We start from the raw sequence: 14,963 nt of genomic DNA, 5'->3' as shown, positions 1-14,963 counted from the left end.
AAGTGCTACAAAAAGTGGATTAGAGAATACTGGGTTGGACAGTAACAACTGTCCAGATAAATGATAATAAAAGACCAGGGTTGGATGGAGATAGTAAGTAGAAAGTGGATAGGTAGAAGGAGGAGACAGGAGAGAAGTCACAGAAGTAGAATGAGGGGTAGGCAAGTAAACCAGGAACTGGTTAGATGTGGGTAGGGTTATAGTTGGTACAAAGAAGCATAAGACAAAGTCCTTGCCCTCAAAGAGCTTAGTCTAGCTAGAAGACAAGTATCATTACCAACAGAAAATAAATGACATACATTCATAAGGGCTGAGTAGGATGATGTTCAGAGCTGTAGGAACTCAGAGGAGGAAGAGAGATTCTTTTGGGTTGGTGTGGTCCAGGAAGGCTCGCTGGGAAAGCTGGACCTTGAAGAATGGGTGAGATTTGGAGAGGGCAGAAATGAGAGGGGAATGGTGTGAGGAAAGAAAGAAGTCTAGGAAAGTGACATCCTGGAGTGATAAAGAGGGAAATCAGACTTTCAATTTATTTTAACCAGTTTAGAATCCTTGCACAAGCTAGAGTCTCTGCTATTTAGTGTGGCAGGAAGACACTTTGCTAAGATGGGGGAGAGTGGTAGAGCATGAGCCCTGAAGGTGCCTGTCTAGGAGGAACCTGTAAATCTGGTACTGTGTAAGTGACCTCTGTGGGCCACCTTCCTTTCAGATGGACTTTGCCTTGTTTGTGATAAGCCACGTGGGGCTGATTCTTTCACTAGTGTGCCTTGCCTTGGCCATTGCCACTTTCCTGCTGTGCCACTCCATCCAGAATCACAACACCACCCTCCACCTGCACCTGTGCATCTGCCTCTTCCTGGCTGAGCTCCTCTTCCTCACAGGAGTGGCCAAGACGGAGAATAAGGTACGTCCCAACTGCCTTGTGCCACGTGGCCCTCTCCCCATCCTTCTGGTCAGCCTCCTCTCTCCTCCCCATCCTCTGGTGAGAGTCCCCAACCACCTATTTCCTATATATGTTTCACGCTTGGTACTTTAAGACCCCAGGCAAATAGAGAGGCAGCATGGCGCAGTGGATAGAGCACCAGACTTAGAGTCAGAAGAACTGGATTTAAATCTTAAACATTGACTGGGTTTGTGTTCTTAGACCAATAACATAACCTACTCTGTTCCTTGGTTTCCTCATTTGTAACACAAGAGGCTTAGGATACAACTGTCTTGAAGGTTTCTTCCACCTCTAAGTAATTCCCCAGTGAGATACTAATCCTCTTGGCCAAGGAAAGCCTGGCCCATTGCATCATGGAAGTTCAGCTAAGTGTGATGAACATATAGAAAAGTAAGAGTATCACCTGAGATCTCTTTATGGCAAGATGGATGAAGTCTGAGACTCAAGCACTCTGAGGGATGTATTCTCTGCATGTGTACCTGGATCTGTGTCCCCCAGCCTCTCTGTGCCTGGGGACTCTGCTTCTTTGACCTGTGCTGGACAAGCTCTTGGGCTGACGTGTCCACCTGAAGGAGCACTAGAGGTGAATCCAAAGACCTGTATTTGAATCCTGACTTGGTTATGTACTCTTTCTTTCTTTTTTTTTTTTTCAGATTGGATACCACTACCTTTATTTCCTGTTCTACACATTTTTCTTTTCTCTTTTTAATTTTTTTATTATAGTTTTTACCATAATTATAGTATTTACAAAACATATGCATGTGTAATTTTCAACACTGACACTTGAAAAATCTTCTGTTCCAAATTTTCTCCTCCTTCTACCCATCCCCTCCCCTAGGTAGTCCAATACATGTTAAATATGTTAAAATATATGTTAAATCCAATATGTGTATACATATTTATACAGTTATCTTACTGCACAAGAAAAATCAAATCTAGAAAGGAAAAAAAAAAAAACCTAAGAAGGAAAATAAAAATACGAGCAAACAATAACAGAGTGAAAATGCTATGTTGTGGTCCACACTTACTTCCCATAGTTCTCTCTCTGGGTGTAGCCGATTCTCTTCATTACTCAACAATTGGAACTAATTTGAATCATGTCATTGTTGAAGAGAGCCACATGCATCAGAGTTAATATAGTCTTGTTGTTCCCATGTATAATGACTTCCTGGTTCTGCTCATTTCACTTAGCATCAGTTAATGTTAAGTCTCTCCAGGCCTCTCTGAAATCACCCTGTTGGTCATTTCTTACAGAACAATAATATTCCATAACATTCATATATCATAACTCATTCAGCCATTCTCCAATTGATGGGCATCCACTCAGTTTCCAATTTCTGGCCACTACAATCAGGGCTGCCACAAACATTTTTACACATGTGGGCCCCTTTCCCTCCTTTAAGATCTCTTTGGGATATAAACCCAGTAGTAACATTGCTCAGTCAAAGGTCATGCATAGTTGGAAAACTTTCTTTCTTTTTTTTTTTTTTTTTTGCTGAGGCAATTGGGGTTAAATGACTTGCCCAGGGTTCACACAGCCTGGAAGTATTAACTGTCTGAAACCAGATTTGAACTCAAGTCCTCCTGAATTCAGGGCTAGTACTCTATCTACTGTGCCACCTAGCTGCCCAGTTGGATAACTTTTTGAGATTAGTTCTATAATATATGTCTATAATTTTCTTTCTCTGTTTTTGTCCTGCCTGGTTTAGTTATCATATCATGTCTGTGTCATAAAAGGAATTTGGTAGGACTCCTTCATTCCCTATTTTTTCAAATAGTTTATATAGTATTGGAGTTAATTGTTCTTTAAATGTTTGGTAGAATACGGTTATATACTCTTTCTATGGCTCCAAGTCAGTCTTTTTGTTTTTCCAAGCTTTGGTTTTCTCCTTTGTACCCTAAGGGATCCAGACTTGATTGCTTGTGTCTCTCCTAGCTCTACAGCCTCTGACCCATGTAGACCTAGATGATCTTGTGATCTTTAGCCAAAAGGATAGTGATGGGGACAGCCTGAAACAACACCTACTGAGGGTCTCTATCTTTTGAGAGGAGTCTCAGGAGACTCTAGCATCCTTTTGACCCAGGCCAAACCTACAACATCCCTTTCCCAGCTCTTTGGCCAGTAGAGGCACTTTGTCCTTGGGGTTATTGGTTTATTTGGCTGGGCACTTTCCACCATGACCCTGTGGAGGCAGAGAACACCATCTTGCATGTAGAGGCTATATGAGAGCTTTCTCCTCCTCCCCACCCTTCCCATGATGCTCTCAGGGGAGAATGACAGAATCTCCTTTCTTTGCAGATAATATGTGCAGTCATTGCTGGCGTGCTGCACTACTTCTTTCTGGCCTGCTTTGCCTGGATGCTGGTGGAGGCTGTGATACTTTTCCTGATGGTCAGGAACCTCAAGGTTGTGAACTACTTTAGCTCCCAAAATATCAAAGTGATCTATCTCTGTGCCTTTGGTTATGGTCTTCCGGCACTAATTGTAGCGGTGGCTGCTGGAAGCCGATGGGAAGGCTATGGGATGCATGACCGGTAAGTATGGGGAAGGGAAGTTTATTGTGCTGAAGTGGGGAGTCCAAATTGTGAGGTCCAAATCTGGTCTCCATTGCTTACTAGTCCTGAAATCTACAGACAACCCCTTTCACTTTCTGGGTTGCAGGTACCTTCTCGATTTTTATGGTTGAACTAGGTTATAGCTAAGCAAAGCTATTCAGAGATTTTTAAACTTTTCCCACTCACTATCCCTTTTCATTCAAAAACATTTTATGCAACCTTGACTATATTAAAATATATATTTGATTTGTTATACCTATATATGTATATATATATAAAATATATAAATAAATAATATACCTACATATATATGTTTGATTTGTATACCTAAATATATATTTATATATATATATAAGTATATAAATCAAACATTTACTTATAATAAATCATAATTTTATGATGCTACATTAAGTTATATGACCCTGTATTTGGTCATCACTTACAGTTTAAGAGGCTTTATGCTATATTTTATGCTTTAACATCCCTTCTTCCTCTGTTCCAAGGCTCCTTCCAGCTCTGACATCCTGTTGGAGAAAAGAGGTTTGGATCCCAAAAGTATATTGGGATCTTGAGCCAATGTTGTAAAGTGTCTCAAAAGAATTTATAGGCTTATACTATCTCCAAATCAAGAGGTAAAGATTTTATTATTACTCCAATTACTGGTGGTCTTAAATTCCAAAAGGGAGTTTTAGCCATTAACAAGGGGAAAGACACATGCTTGATTCCCTGATGGAACCCACCACTAACCAAGAGAAGATACTGAAGGCAGAGTAAGTTGTAATGAACTTGCTGCCATAAGGCAAGCACTTCCTACTGAACCCTCAATACCATAGGGCAGGCTAAATAACTAAAAAGGAATTTAGCATGGAACATGCCAGTCTGGTGGGCTAACCCTAAAAAGGACTGAGGGTCCTAACAGGAGTTAGTGGGGTATTGGAGTACCTGGAGTCTTTTTTATAAAAGAGACATGACCTCAAGGTGTGACATCATAACTTAATTTTCTGACTGGATATAACTGTTGGATTGTGATGATTTTGTCAATGCAAGGAATTCAACCAGGGCTTATTGCAATAAAGACTTTGAATAATAAAAAGCCTAATCAAAATCAAAATGTCCATTTAAAAAGATAATCATATCAATGTTCCCCCTTCCTTGGCTCAAGAAGTAGCTTGGCTTCCAGAGTGTTAATAGTAATTCAGTTTTTCACAGTCAGTGCCTCTCTCTATGGCCCATCTAGACACTGGATTGGTAGCAGGGACATGGACTTTCTGTTGGGAGCTTATTTATTCTCAACAATCCCATTTTCTAAGATTACTTTAAGCTCTGATTTTCTACGTTCTAAGAACCTTTCCAGTTCTGACAGTATTGCTTGGGGAATATTTATCCTAGAACAGGAGAAGATTTTTTTGGGAGACATGATATTTGAAGGGATATCACATAAAAGAGGGATTAGATGTGTTCTGCTTGACCCCAAGAGGCAGAAGTAGACGTGAGAGTGAGGAAAGTTGAAGAGAGAAGGGTTTAGACTAAAGATATAGAAGTCTTATCATTGAGACAATCCCTAAAAGGGCTTTCTCTTCCCATAAGTCTTCAGTTAGGGATCTTAGAGATGGAATTTTTGCTCAAGCCTGGCTTAAACTGGATGCATTTTGAGATTCTCCCAACTCTCTGGGATTTGGGGGATTTTTTTTTAGTCCTAATATTTTATGTTCTGCATCCTGAAGACCCTCCTAAGTGTTAACATCCATGTTATAAGAGCTTTTCTACCTTTGCCAAGAATTTTTAATCTGGGGCCTGTGAACTTGGTTTAAAAAATATTTTTATAAATATATTTCAATGTAATTAGTTTCCTTTGTGAAGCTATGTTCTTTCCTTTTTTTCCTTTTCTTTATATAAAGACATTATTTTGAGGAGTCTGTAGGTTTCTTTACTCACAATCACACACACATATACATATACACACAACTTAAGAGTCTCAAATCTAAGTTCTTTTCCACTTTAAAAAGTCTCTGTACAAAAAAAACTTTTTAGCTCTGACATTCTGTGCTTGGGGTTCTAAGAAAACTTATAGTTGTGACATCCAATGAAACTATGCCCAGAGCCTGCTTCTCCAGAGCAATAGTTACTCAGGAAATACAACTGTTACATGAGGGCTGGGGCAGGATGGGGCTGGATTGTTTCACCCCCATTACTCGCCCCCCAACTCCCTAACTGACTGGATGATAAATATTGACTTTCCTTTGTCATTCCCAAGCTGCTGGCTAAATACTGACACTGGATTCATCTGGAGTTTCCTGGGACCTGTTTGCACAATAATAATGGTATGTGAGTCACTAGTTGAAGTGTCTTCCTGAGGAAATTTGGAAAGAGGGGCAGGAGAAAGGAGTTCAGCTCAAGACCTGTGCTCCTTTTCATCATGACCAGGTTGGGAGATCACTGAGCTCTGGACTTGAATGGGTTAGTCTTATAAATCAGGGAAAAGAGCATTTGGTCTAATGTCATGATTCTAGGGGTTCCAAGATGATCTTCCATCTTTTCCCTGACATTATATGATTAGAAATTATTTTTTATTTTAATTTTTAAGACTGGGTCTCCCTATCTCATCCAGGTTGGAAGTATAGAGGTTTCTGATGGATCAGTTTCTTCTCTAATTGACAGGGGGACTTTGCCCTGCTCTGTCTGGTTTGCTTCTCCTCCCCATTCCCATAGATATGTTTGTATTGATGTCAAACTTAGAGTGGACATCCACTGGACTTGCTCTCCAACTCTCCTTTTTTAGTTCTGAGTTTCTGAGCTCAAGAGATCTATCATCCTGTTTCAGTATTTCCGGATAGCAGGGATTATGGTTATTGGCCAATAGACTTGCTAGACATTCTTTTTAAAATGATTTGAAGAGGACATGAAACTTGTCTTCAAGTATTTGAAGGAGAATCATATGGAAGAAGGATCAGATTGATTCTTCTTGCCTGTGGAGGAAAGTATCAGGAGTGATAGGGAGAAATTGGCAGATTTATGTCCAAAATAAGGGGGAAAAATTCTTAAAAATTAGAATTATCCCAAAGTGGAATGGGCTACCTTGGGACAAAATATGTTTTCTCCCTACTAGGGATCTTCATAAGGATGAACACATATCAGGTTTGATGTAGAGCAATTTTTGTTCAATTATTGCATTAGTTGAATTTAGGGGGCACCTTTTAATGCTCAGACTTTGTAAATGAGATGATTAGATGACAGCAGCTTTGGATGCAAGGTGGGCAGGGACCAGAACTCTGAGAATTTAGTAAAGAGAACATGACCTTGGATGAGTAGTAAGGGATATAGCAAAGGTAAAAGGACATTGCTTTTGAGCAATATCTTGGGTTTTGAGGTTTTTTTGTTTTTTATACTTTTTGAACTCTTTTGCGTCATTAACAATTTGATGAAGCTTCTGAAGCCCCTTTCAGAAAAATACTTTTAAACGCATGAGATCAAATGTACAAGATTATGAAGGAAAAATAGACTGAAATCCAATTATCAAAATATTTGAAAAAACAAGTTCAGAGATTCCAGGTCAAGAACCCCTGGATTAGAGTTCTTTATAGACCTATTTTAGGTGTGAATCTATGATCTTGGGCTTTTACATTCTTTCATGAGAGAAGCCTAGGGGGAAATGGGATCTCTAGGCCCTTCCTCTAGCCCAGCCCTAATTCCAGTCCAACTTCTCTGATCTTCTTACAGATTAATTCAATACTCCTAGCTTGGACCCTTTGGATTCTGAGAAAGAAGTTGTCCAGTGTCAATGCAGAAGTATCAACCCTCAAAGACAACAGGTGGGCTTAGTGAGAGGCCCAGTGGACCAAATGCTTCTGATCAAGATGGAGACATCACAGGGATGAGGGCTGGAGAGTACGGATCCCTTTCTGCCACAGAGGGCCCGGATGGGACAAGCCCAGATTGAGATTCTCCAATGTTCATTTTAGAACTCAGCCTCTCTTAGTCGCTTCTTTCAATCATATTCCAAAGATGGTTGGGGTCACAGAATAATGCAGAGACAGATCTATAATGGTATATCTTGAAGAATGATTTCAATGACCAATAGGATGAATGAACATGAGAAAAAGCATGTATTCCGTGCTTATTGTAATAATATGTATATTATTATAAGGCACTGGAGATACAAATTGGATTAAGCAAGACAATTCCTTCCTTTAAAGAGCTCAAGTTTTAATAAAGACAATAATAAAGAAGAACTAGAAAAGAAGACAGAGGGGAACACAAACATGTGGGAACACAAACATATGGCCACATGATTTGGAAATAGCTCAGAAGTGACATGCTGGCTCATTTCCACCCTAGATAAAGTGAAAGATAATCTTTCAAAACTTAGGGCAGTGTGAGAGACAGAGCCTGAGTTCCTTTGAGACAGAGATGAAGATGATGCTCATATTTAGGCAGCATAGTTTAGAAATAGCCAGGAAGTGTCCTGGCAGCCTGGTTCTGGGCAAGATAAGGGAACAGCTCGTCTACAGGAGCTCAAGCCCCCAGGGACAGAGTCTAATTTCTCCTGGGAGGGTAGAACAAAGGGATCAGCTGTGCCATGCTATTCTAGACACTTAGACAAACTGGGATCTGGTGAGACATCAGAAAATTACCACTTCTCTGGTTTTCCAAATCACTTTGTAGTGTTTTCTTTGCCTCAGTTATTAGCCCATATTTTTAAACTTTTGTCCTTTTCTCTGAGCAGAAGGACCATCTGCTAATTTTTGGGGGGGAGGCCGCAAGGGTGCTACTTGGAGCAAATCTTCCCCATTGAATTGGCCCCAGAGACTTTCTGTGGCAATTGTTAGCTTGTGGTTAGAGAGTCTTCTTGCTTGCTCTATGGTCATCCTGTGGTTGAGATAGTCTTCTTTCCCCTGTTTGAAGATGAATATTGGTGCAAAAACAGATGCATCCTATCAGCTGAGCTCCTTCAACATAACTATAAACCTGATATGTATGTAAATCAGTTGTTGGTATTAGTCACTCTGACACTCAGCTGTGCTCCAACACATTTAGATGCATGGATTTTTGCTCAATAAAAAAGAAAAAAGAGATAAAAGAAAGGGTTGACAGAGAGGAGTCAAAGAAGATATGTAAGTTATGAGCCTGGAAGATGGAAAAGATGGTAATGTCTGATAGTGACAGGGAAGTTTGGAAGTGGAAGAGTTTAGGATAAAAAATAAAGAGTGCAACTTTGGATATGCTGATTTTAAGATTCCTAATTTAAGATCTCCTGGAGATGTGAGCAGGTCACAGGTCAGCAGAGACTTTAGGGCTGATGAGTAGATCTGTGAATTATCAGCATAGAAATAATTATTAGATCCTTGGGAACTGCTGAAATCACCTTGTGAAGTCATATAGAGGGAGAAGAACATAGCTCAGGATAGACCTCACAGGGACATTTACAATTAAAGGATGTGACCTGGATAAGGAACTAGGAAAGTACCCTGAATAGTTAACAGATAGGAAGAGAACCAGGAGAGAAAAATTCTGGGGAAATCTAGAGAGAAAATGAAGAAGAGGGAGATCCACAGCTCTAGAGAAGTCAGGAATGAGGATTGAAAAAAGACCATTGAATTTAGCAATTGTAAGATCATTGATAACATTCCTTTCCTTATTTACCCAATTCTTCCTTGTTCATGTTTCTGGACTTCTTCTCATGAATATATTTGCTAATAGATAAAGTTACTTTGCATCCTCTTTTATCTGTAGTCATGGGATTGTCACTCATTGTTCTGACATTATTTAGCAAAGACAAATTGACACCCATCATTATCTTCTCTGCATACCATCTTATAATAAAGGATATTCTGAAAGTAGCTGCTAAGCTATTTTTGGCTCTCAGAGAGATTTTTATTTCTCCTTAGCTCTGGTATTATATGGAAAACAATATTTATTTCATTTATCTTGATTGTGTGTGTGTGGGAGGGTATGTGTGGGTGTGTTAATAAGTCAAGTTTTGGCTCGGTCTCATCCTACTAGAAAAATTTTTTCTTTTCTTTTCCTGGCTCATGTTTCACTAATTCTCTTATGAGTCAAGGTTATATTGTAATAAACATTTAACTAAAGTAAATTTAAAGTAATACAAATGGAGGCATAAATCAGCATACAAAAAAAAAGATATAGACACACATTAGAATTCTGGATCCATTCCCTTACAAAGCTTTTGGGAATGAAATTTTTCTTTCCTTTTCTTACTAATCTCACAAGTTCAGTTCTCAGGTGCTTCTAAATGGGAAATGAGAAACAGAATTTCTCCATCTACACATCTTTGCATCTGTGCAAAGTTAGACTATTCATTGACATGAATCTTGGAGCCACTTGGGAGTCTTTCCTGAGGCTGATATAAATTTGTTAAATAGGGTGGCACAGGTTGTTGGGCCTGAGTTCTCAAACCCAACCATTTTGCCTTAGGTAAATCTCTTCAAGGAATTTAGGAGAATAATTACATTTCCAGTCTTCTCAACACTTGTCACTTCGGTGGGATTGTTCCTTTGTCTACAACTATGTGTATAGAAAAAGAACTTGACTGCTACACATTTACCAACTCTATTTTGAATAATAAAAGCACTTTCCAAAGTTTCCAGGGACCAGTGGTTATTGTCCTTGGTGGTGGTTGTCCTTGGTACATCTCTTCAAAACATTTAGGGGAATGATTCAGTTTCTCAATCTTTTCACCACAGGTTACTGACATTTAAAGCCTTTGCTCAACTCTTCATCCTGGGATGCTCCTGGATTCTGGGAATTTTTCAGATTGGTCCCATAGCAAGAATCATGGCTTATTTATTTACCATCATCAATAGCCTACAAGGAACCTTCATTTTCATCATCCACTGTGTCCTCAATCGCCAGGTAAAAGCCATAGCTACCACTTCGTCTTCCATGCAGCCTTCCCTTCATGAAAGCAGCTGAAACCCAGAAATGTATAACCTTGTTTCTCAATCTCCAGGTACGAGAAGAATATAAAAAATGTTTCACAGGGAAAGCCAAATCTAGCACCCTTTCTCAGTCTTCAGGAATCTTGTTATCCTCGGTGCCATCCACTTCCAAAATGGTAAGTTCTTAGGGTTGGTCTGCGGAAGGAAAAGAATTTGCCTCATAAGAGCACATGATTAGGAAGATCAGGGCTTCTTAAATTTTTTCCACTCATGATCTCTTTCTCTCAAAAAAATTTTAATATGACCCTGGGTATATAGTTATATAAAATAAGTATGCAAATCAAATATTTACTGATAATAATAATTTCACGATCCTCACATTCAGTTACAAGACCCCATATGGGGTTGTAACCCACAGTTTAAGAAACTGGGCCATAAAGGAAAGGGCTTCCAAAAGTTGGCAGGCAACACACTTTTATTAAGCATTTATGTGCTGATTCTGGGCTAAATGCTAGGGATACTAATACAAATATAAAGAAAGATAATCCTTGTCTTCAAGGAGCTTATATTCTAAAGTATGAAAACAACACAGAAAAAGGAGTTAAAGGAAGTAGGAGGAGGGAGCAGGAGAGTAGGGGAGGAGATGAAGATCCTAAAAGGGACATACTGTTAAAGTCTGTAAAGACAGAAAGAAGCACTAGTAGAGGAATGAAGATAATGACTGAGGAGATAAAGATACCAAGCAATGTGATCCTTGCCCTTTATGTATATTCTAATAGAGCTCTATAATAGATATAACAAACCAAATGTCAATGTTCACAAATATTTACTGAGTCTTATAATAAATCTGCTTATTCATTTATTCATTCAACAAGGAATTCTGAACCCTATTGTTAATTCATTCAGCCATTCAACCATTGTTTCCTAAGCTTTATGGCTTATTCATTCATTCTTTCTTTCCTGTGCCTTATTCAAGGAAGTTATATGGGGTTTGGAACCAGGAAGACTCATCTTCATGAGTTCAAATTCCAGCTCAGACTTGAACTAACTATGTAATCCTGGGCAAGTCATGTCACCCTGTTTGACCCAGTCTCCGTACCTATAAAATGAGCTGGAGAAGGAAATGGCAAATCACTCCAGTATCTTTGCTAAGAAAACTCCAACTGGGGACATGAAGAGTCGACACAAGTGAAAAATGACTGAACAACAAAAGTCCTATTCTTTTTTCATTGAACAAATATTTATTTATTTATTATGATATGCTTCAGAAGAGGAAACATACAAAATTGAAGAAAGATCCTATTCTCATGGAATTTACAGTCTGATAGACATATAAACATATAAATTGAGCTACTACAAAAGTCTGTTTACACCAGGGGAAGAAAAAACAGGCAATAACATGAGTTGAGAAGCTATTTATAAAAATCCCAGTGGTTATACATACACACACACACACACACACACACACACACACCCTCTCTACTGTGACAAACCTGACCGAATTGTCAAAGAAAACAAAAAGTCTAGAAGAATTTCTGTTCCTCTTGAAGTAAAGTAAGATTCCAAATTCTATCACTGCAGATTTAGAATGGAAATAGTTACTCTAGGTGCTTCTAGTTAAGTCCAATACAATTGGACAATGAGTTGGACTCAGGGAGTGAGGAAGAGCTTTAGCAAGTTAGCTGTTGTGAATTTTGAGGAGAATATGGACCAGAGTCACATCGGATGAGTAGGCATGAATGAGTTGCAATCTGAATCATTGGAGGGAACTTTCAAATCAATGAGATTGCAGATCCATGAGATCGCAAATCCCTTTCTGTATTTCAGCAAAATTGAACAGGACATGTTGCTTCAGGAATTTATATTTCAAATATGAATAAATATAATCCAAAGAAGAATGCTATTGTAGGTTAGAACATTAGGAGAAAATGCTGAGAGATTAGAGGAAGGAGAGAACATTTTTGGCTGGGGGTAGGAGTGAAGATTTCCAGAAAAAGTTGGTTTTTGGATTTGATCTAAAAGAACAGATAGATCATTAGCAGACAGAGATGGTGGGAGACTATTTTGGGATACTGGACTGAGTAAGGTGTAAAGGCAGAAAAATCCCTGGGGCTGGTTAGGGTAAGTAAGAAGTCTAGTTGGGTTGGAGTTCCCTGAATGGAGCTCAGTCTTTCTCAATCAAAGTTTCACATGTGAAGATTGGAGGGATAGAAATTGGAGGGCGGGGGAGGTGCTGTGATATTGGTACTTCTCTCTATAATCTGGGAAATTATTCTTTTCTCTCATAGGACTGAAGTCTCTTTAAGCTCCTGAAGATATCACAGAATAACAAGGAATATGTCAGCAAAGACAAATTCATTGGGATTCTTTTGTAAGCTATCCCAAGCTTAATGTGATAATGCAGCAGGATAGTCATCTGGAGCAGTTGTCAAGTACATCGAAGACATCTGAAACATCTGTCTCCCACTATGATTCCCTTTGTCCACTTTGAAGTTATGACTTCTGCTTCAGGAATCCAAGGTTACAGAGATAGTTAATCCTTGTAACTTGAGAAAGCAAAAGCCATACATCCCAAGTGATCAATTTTGTTAACAAATATTATTTATTTCTTAATTTATTTTTTTTTTGCAAGGTATCTTCCCCTATCCAATTGTTAAACATTTATTCTTTCCCCTTCATTCCATTTCTTCTCCTAACTGAAAAAGAAAAGAAAAAAAACCTTGGAATAAATATAGGTAGTTAAACAAATAAATATAGATATATAGATAAATGTAGATAGTAACAAATTCTCATATCAGTCTTGTGAAAAAATTGAGTCTAATTCTACATATTTAATCTATCACCTCAGGACGTGATGAATTCTTTGTCAGTGATACTGCTTCATCCCAAGTTCTCTGGAATCATGTTTGATCCTTGTATATTAATTAGAATTCTTTAGTCTTTCAAAATTCTTAATTTTTCAGTGTTTCTGTTATAGTACAAATGGTTCTCTTGGCTCCATTCACATCATTCTTCATCAGTTCATACAAGTCTTCGAAATTTTCTTTGAACAACTTGCTATAAATGAACAAATGCCTCTTGCTGCTTGTATGAGCTAAGAGGAGTCCCATTCTCTCTGTGCTAAAGTTACCTTATTTAGAGAAAGAGGAAGTTGGACCCAACTATATACTTCCTTAGATCTCTTCTGTCTCTAAATCACCCTATTCTTTGATATGGAAGCATGTCATTTTAACTTTTATGGGTCTCATTTTTCTAGCTGTAAAATTAGAAAATTATGCTAATGATCTCTAAAGTCCTTTCTAGCTCTGCACCCTAGGAGTTTTAAATTAGTGATGAATAGGAGAATCTCTTGGCATTGATCTTCCCTCTGAGAAGTTTATTTGGGATAGCAGCAGTGATTCTGCTCTCCCCCCAGACAAATTTTCCATTGTTCTCAAAAATGGCCAATTCAATCCAAAGGCTCCATTTTACTTGCCCACAGGATTTCCCTTCAAACACTTGATGTTTCAGTCAAACTGAATAATTATCAATCCCTTTTTTCATCTTTCCTTTCTCCTTCTCTGGGATTTTGTTCAAATTATCCTCATGTCTCCAAATTAACTCCTTTTCCCATTTCCATCATCATCCATTAAATTTCCACTTTCTAAGCCTTTCATTATATGTCCAATTGGAAGAGATTTCCCTTTCTTTTGATTTCCATAGTATTTTACCTGAGCCTTGCCTTTCTCCTTAGCTCACAAGGGATGCATCCTAATTATTTGTGCAACTGTCCTTCCCCATTGTTGTTATTGTTCAATTTTCTTTTACTTGTGTCTGCTTCTTTGTGATCCCACTTGGAACTTTTTTGGCAGAAATATTGGAATGGTTTGCCATTTCCTTTTTCAACTCATTTTACAGATGAGAAAACTGAGGCAAACAGAGTTAAGGCACTTGCCCAGGGCCTCACAGCTAGTAAGTGTCTGAGACCAGATTTGAACTCATGAAGATGAATTGTGTGTGCTATGGCACCACCTAGCTGTCTTTACTTCTCCTGTTAGAGTATAAATTAAAAATGAGAGCAGATGCTATGTCCTATTAATCTTTGTGTCCCTGACACTGGAATTTCATTGTGTATTTAATAAAGAGTTAATAAAATGTTTGAAAAAGAAATCTTAGTATGTGAAAAAAATTAATTATTGTGTGGATGATGTATGGAATTACTACTGAGGCTGAATTTTTAAAATGGAGTAACAGATAATAATGATGGAGATGAATCCCTGCCTTTCAGTGAGAACTCTTTCAATCTCTGCCCCCACTTTCAGTACAGTGCTTTGAGCTCACAGGAGGGGAGAGATTACTCATAGCCCTAACTTGCATGGGATACCTGTTCCCAGTCCCACCCAGCCCAGCCAGTGTTCATCCCAAACACTTCAGGACCCAAGAAACTTAAAAGAACATTTTCACTGTTTCCTTGCGCAAAGCTTTCAAATACAGCTCTTTGTTTAATTCAGATAAGTTATTCTTCTGATCAGAGAAGACTAGGCAAGGTATGGGGCACAGAATGAGGCATCCAAGAAACAGGCTTCTCTTCT

At 38.6% G+C, this 14,963-nt stretch overlaps 1 protein-coding gene across 1 annotated transcript in view; it reads left to right on the top strand.

Annotated features, from left to right (window-relative positions):
* The window catches only part of LOC127544842 (adhesion G protein-coupled receptor E1-like), a 76,962-nt gene extending 62,421 nt beyond the window's left edge, over positions 1-14,541 (top strand). Inside the window, exons 18-24 of the mRNA XM_051971694.1 lie at positions 707-901; positions 3,240-3,475; positions 5,751-5,817; positions 7,214-7,305; positions 10,198-10,366; positions 10,464-10,568; positions 12,681-14,541. Of these exons, the coding sequence (XP_051827654.1) occupies positions 707-901; positions 3,240-3,475; positions 5,751-5,817; positions 7,214-7,305; positions 10,198-10,366; positions 10,464-10,568; positions 12,681-12,686 (870 nt within the window). The 3' untranslated portion in view covers positions 12,687-14,541. The remainder of the gene's footprint in view (positions 1-706; positions 902-3,239; positions 3,476-5,750; positions 5,818-7,213; positions 7,306-10,197; positions 10,367-10,463; positions 10,569-12,680) is intronic.
* Positions 14,542-14,963: the final 422 nt, after the last annotated feature.

The sequence above is a fragment of the Antechinus flavipes genome, chromosome 1, assembly GCF_016432865.1.
Source record: "Antechinus flavipes isolate AdamAnt ecotype Samford, QLD, Australia chromosome 1, AdamAnt_v2, whole genome shotgun sequence".
NCBI lineage: Eukaryota > Metazoa > Chordata > Mammalia > Dasyuromorphia > Dasyuridae > Antechinus > Antechinus flavipes.
This window is presented reverse-complemented; position numbering and strand designations above follow the sequence as displayed.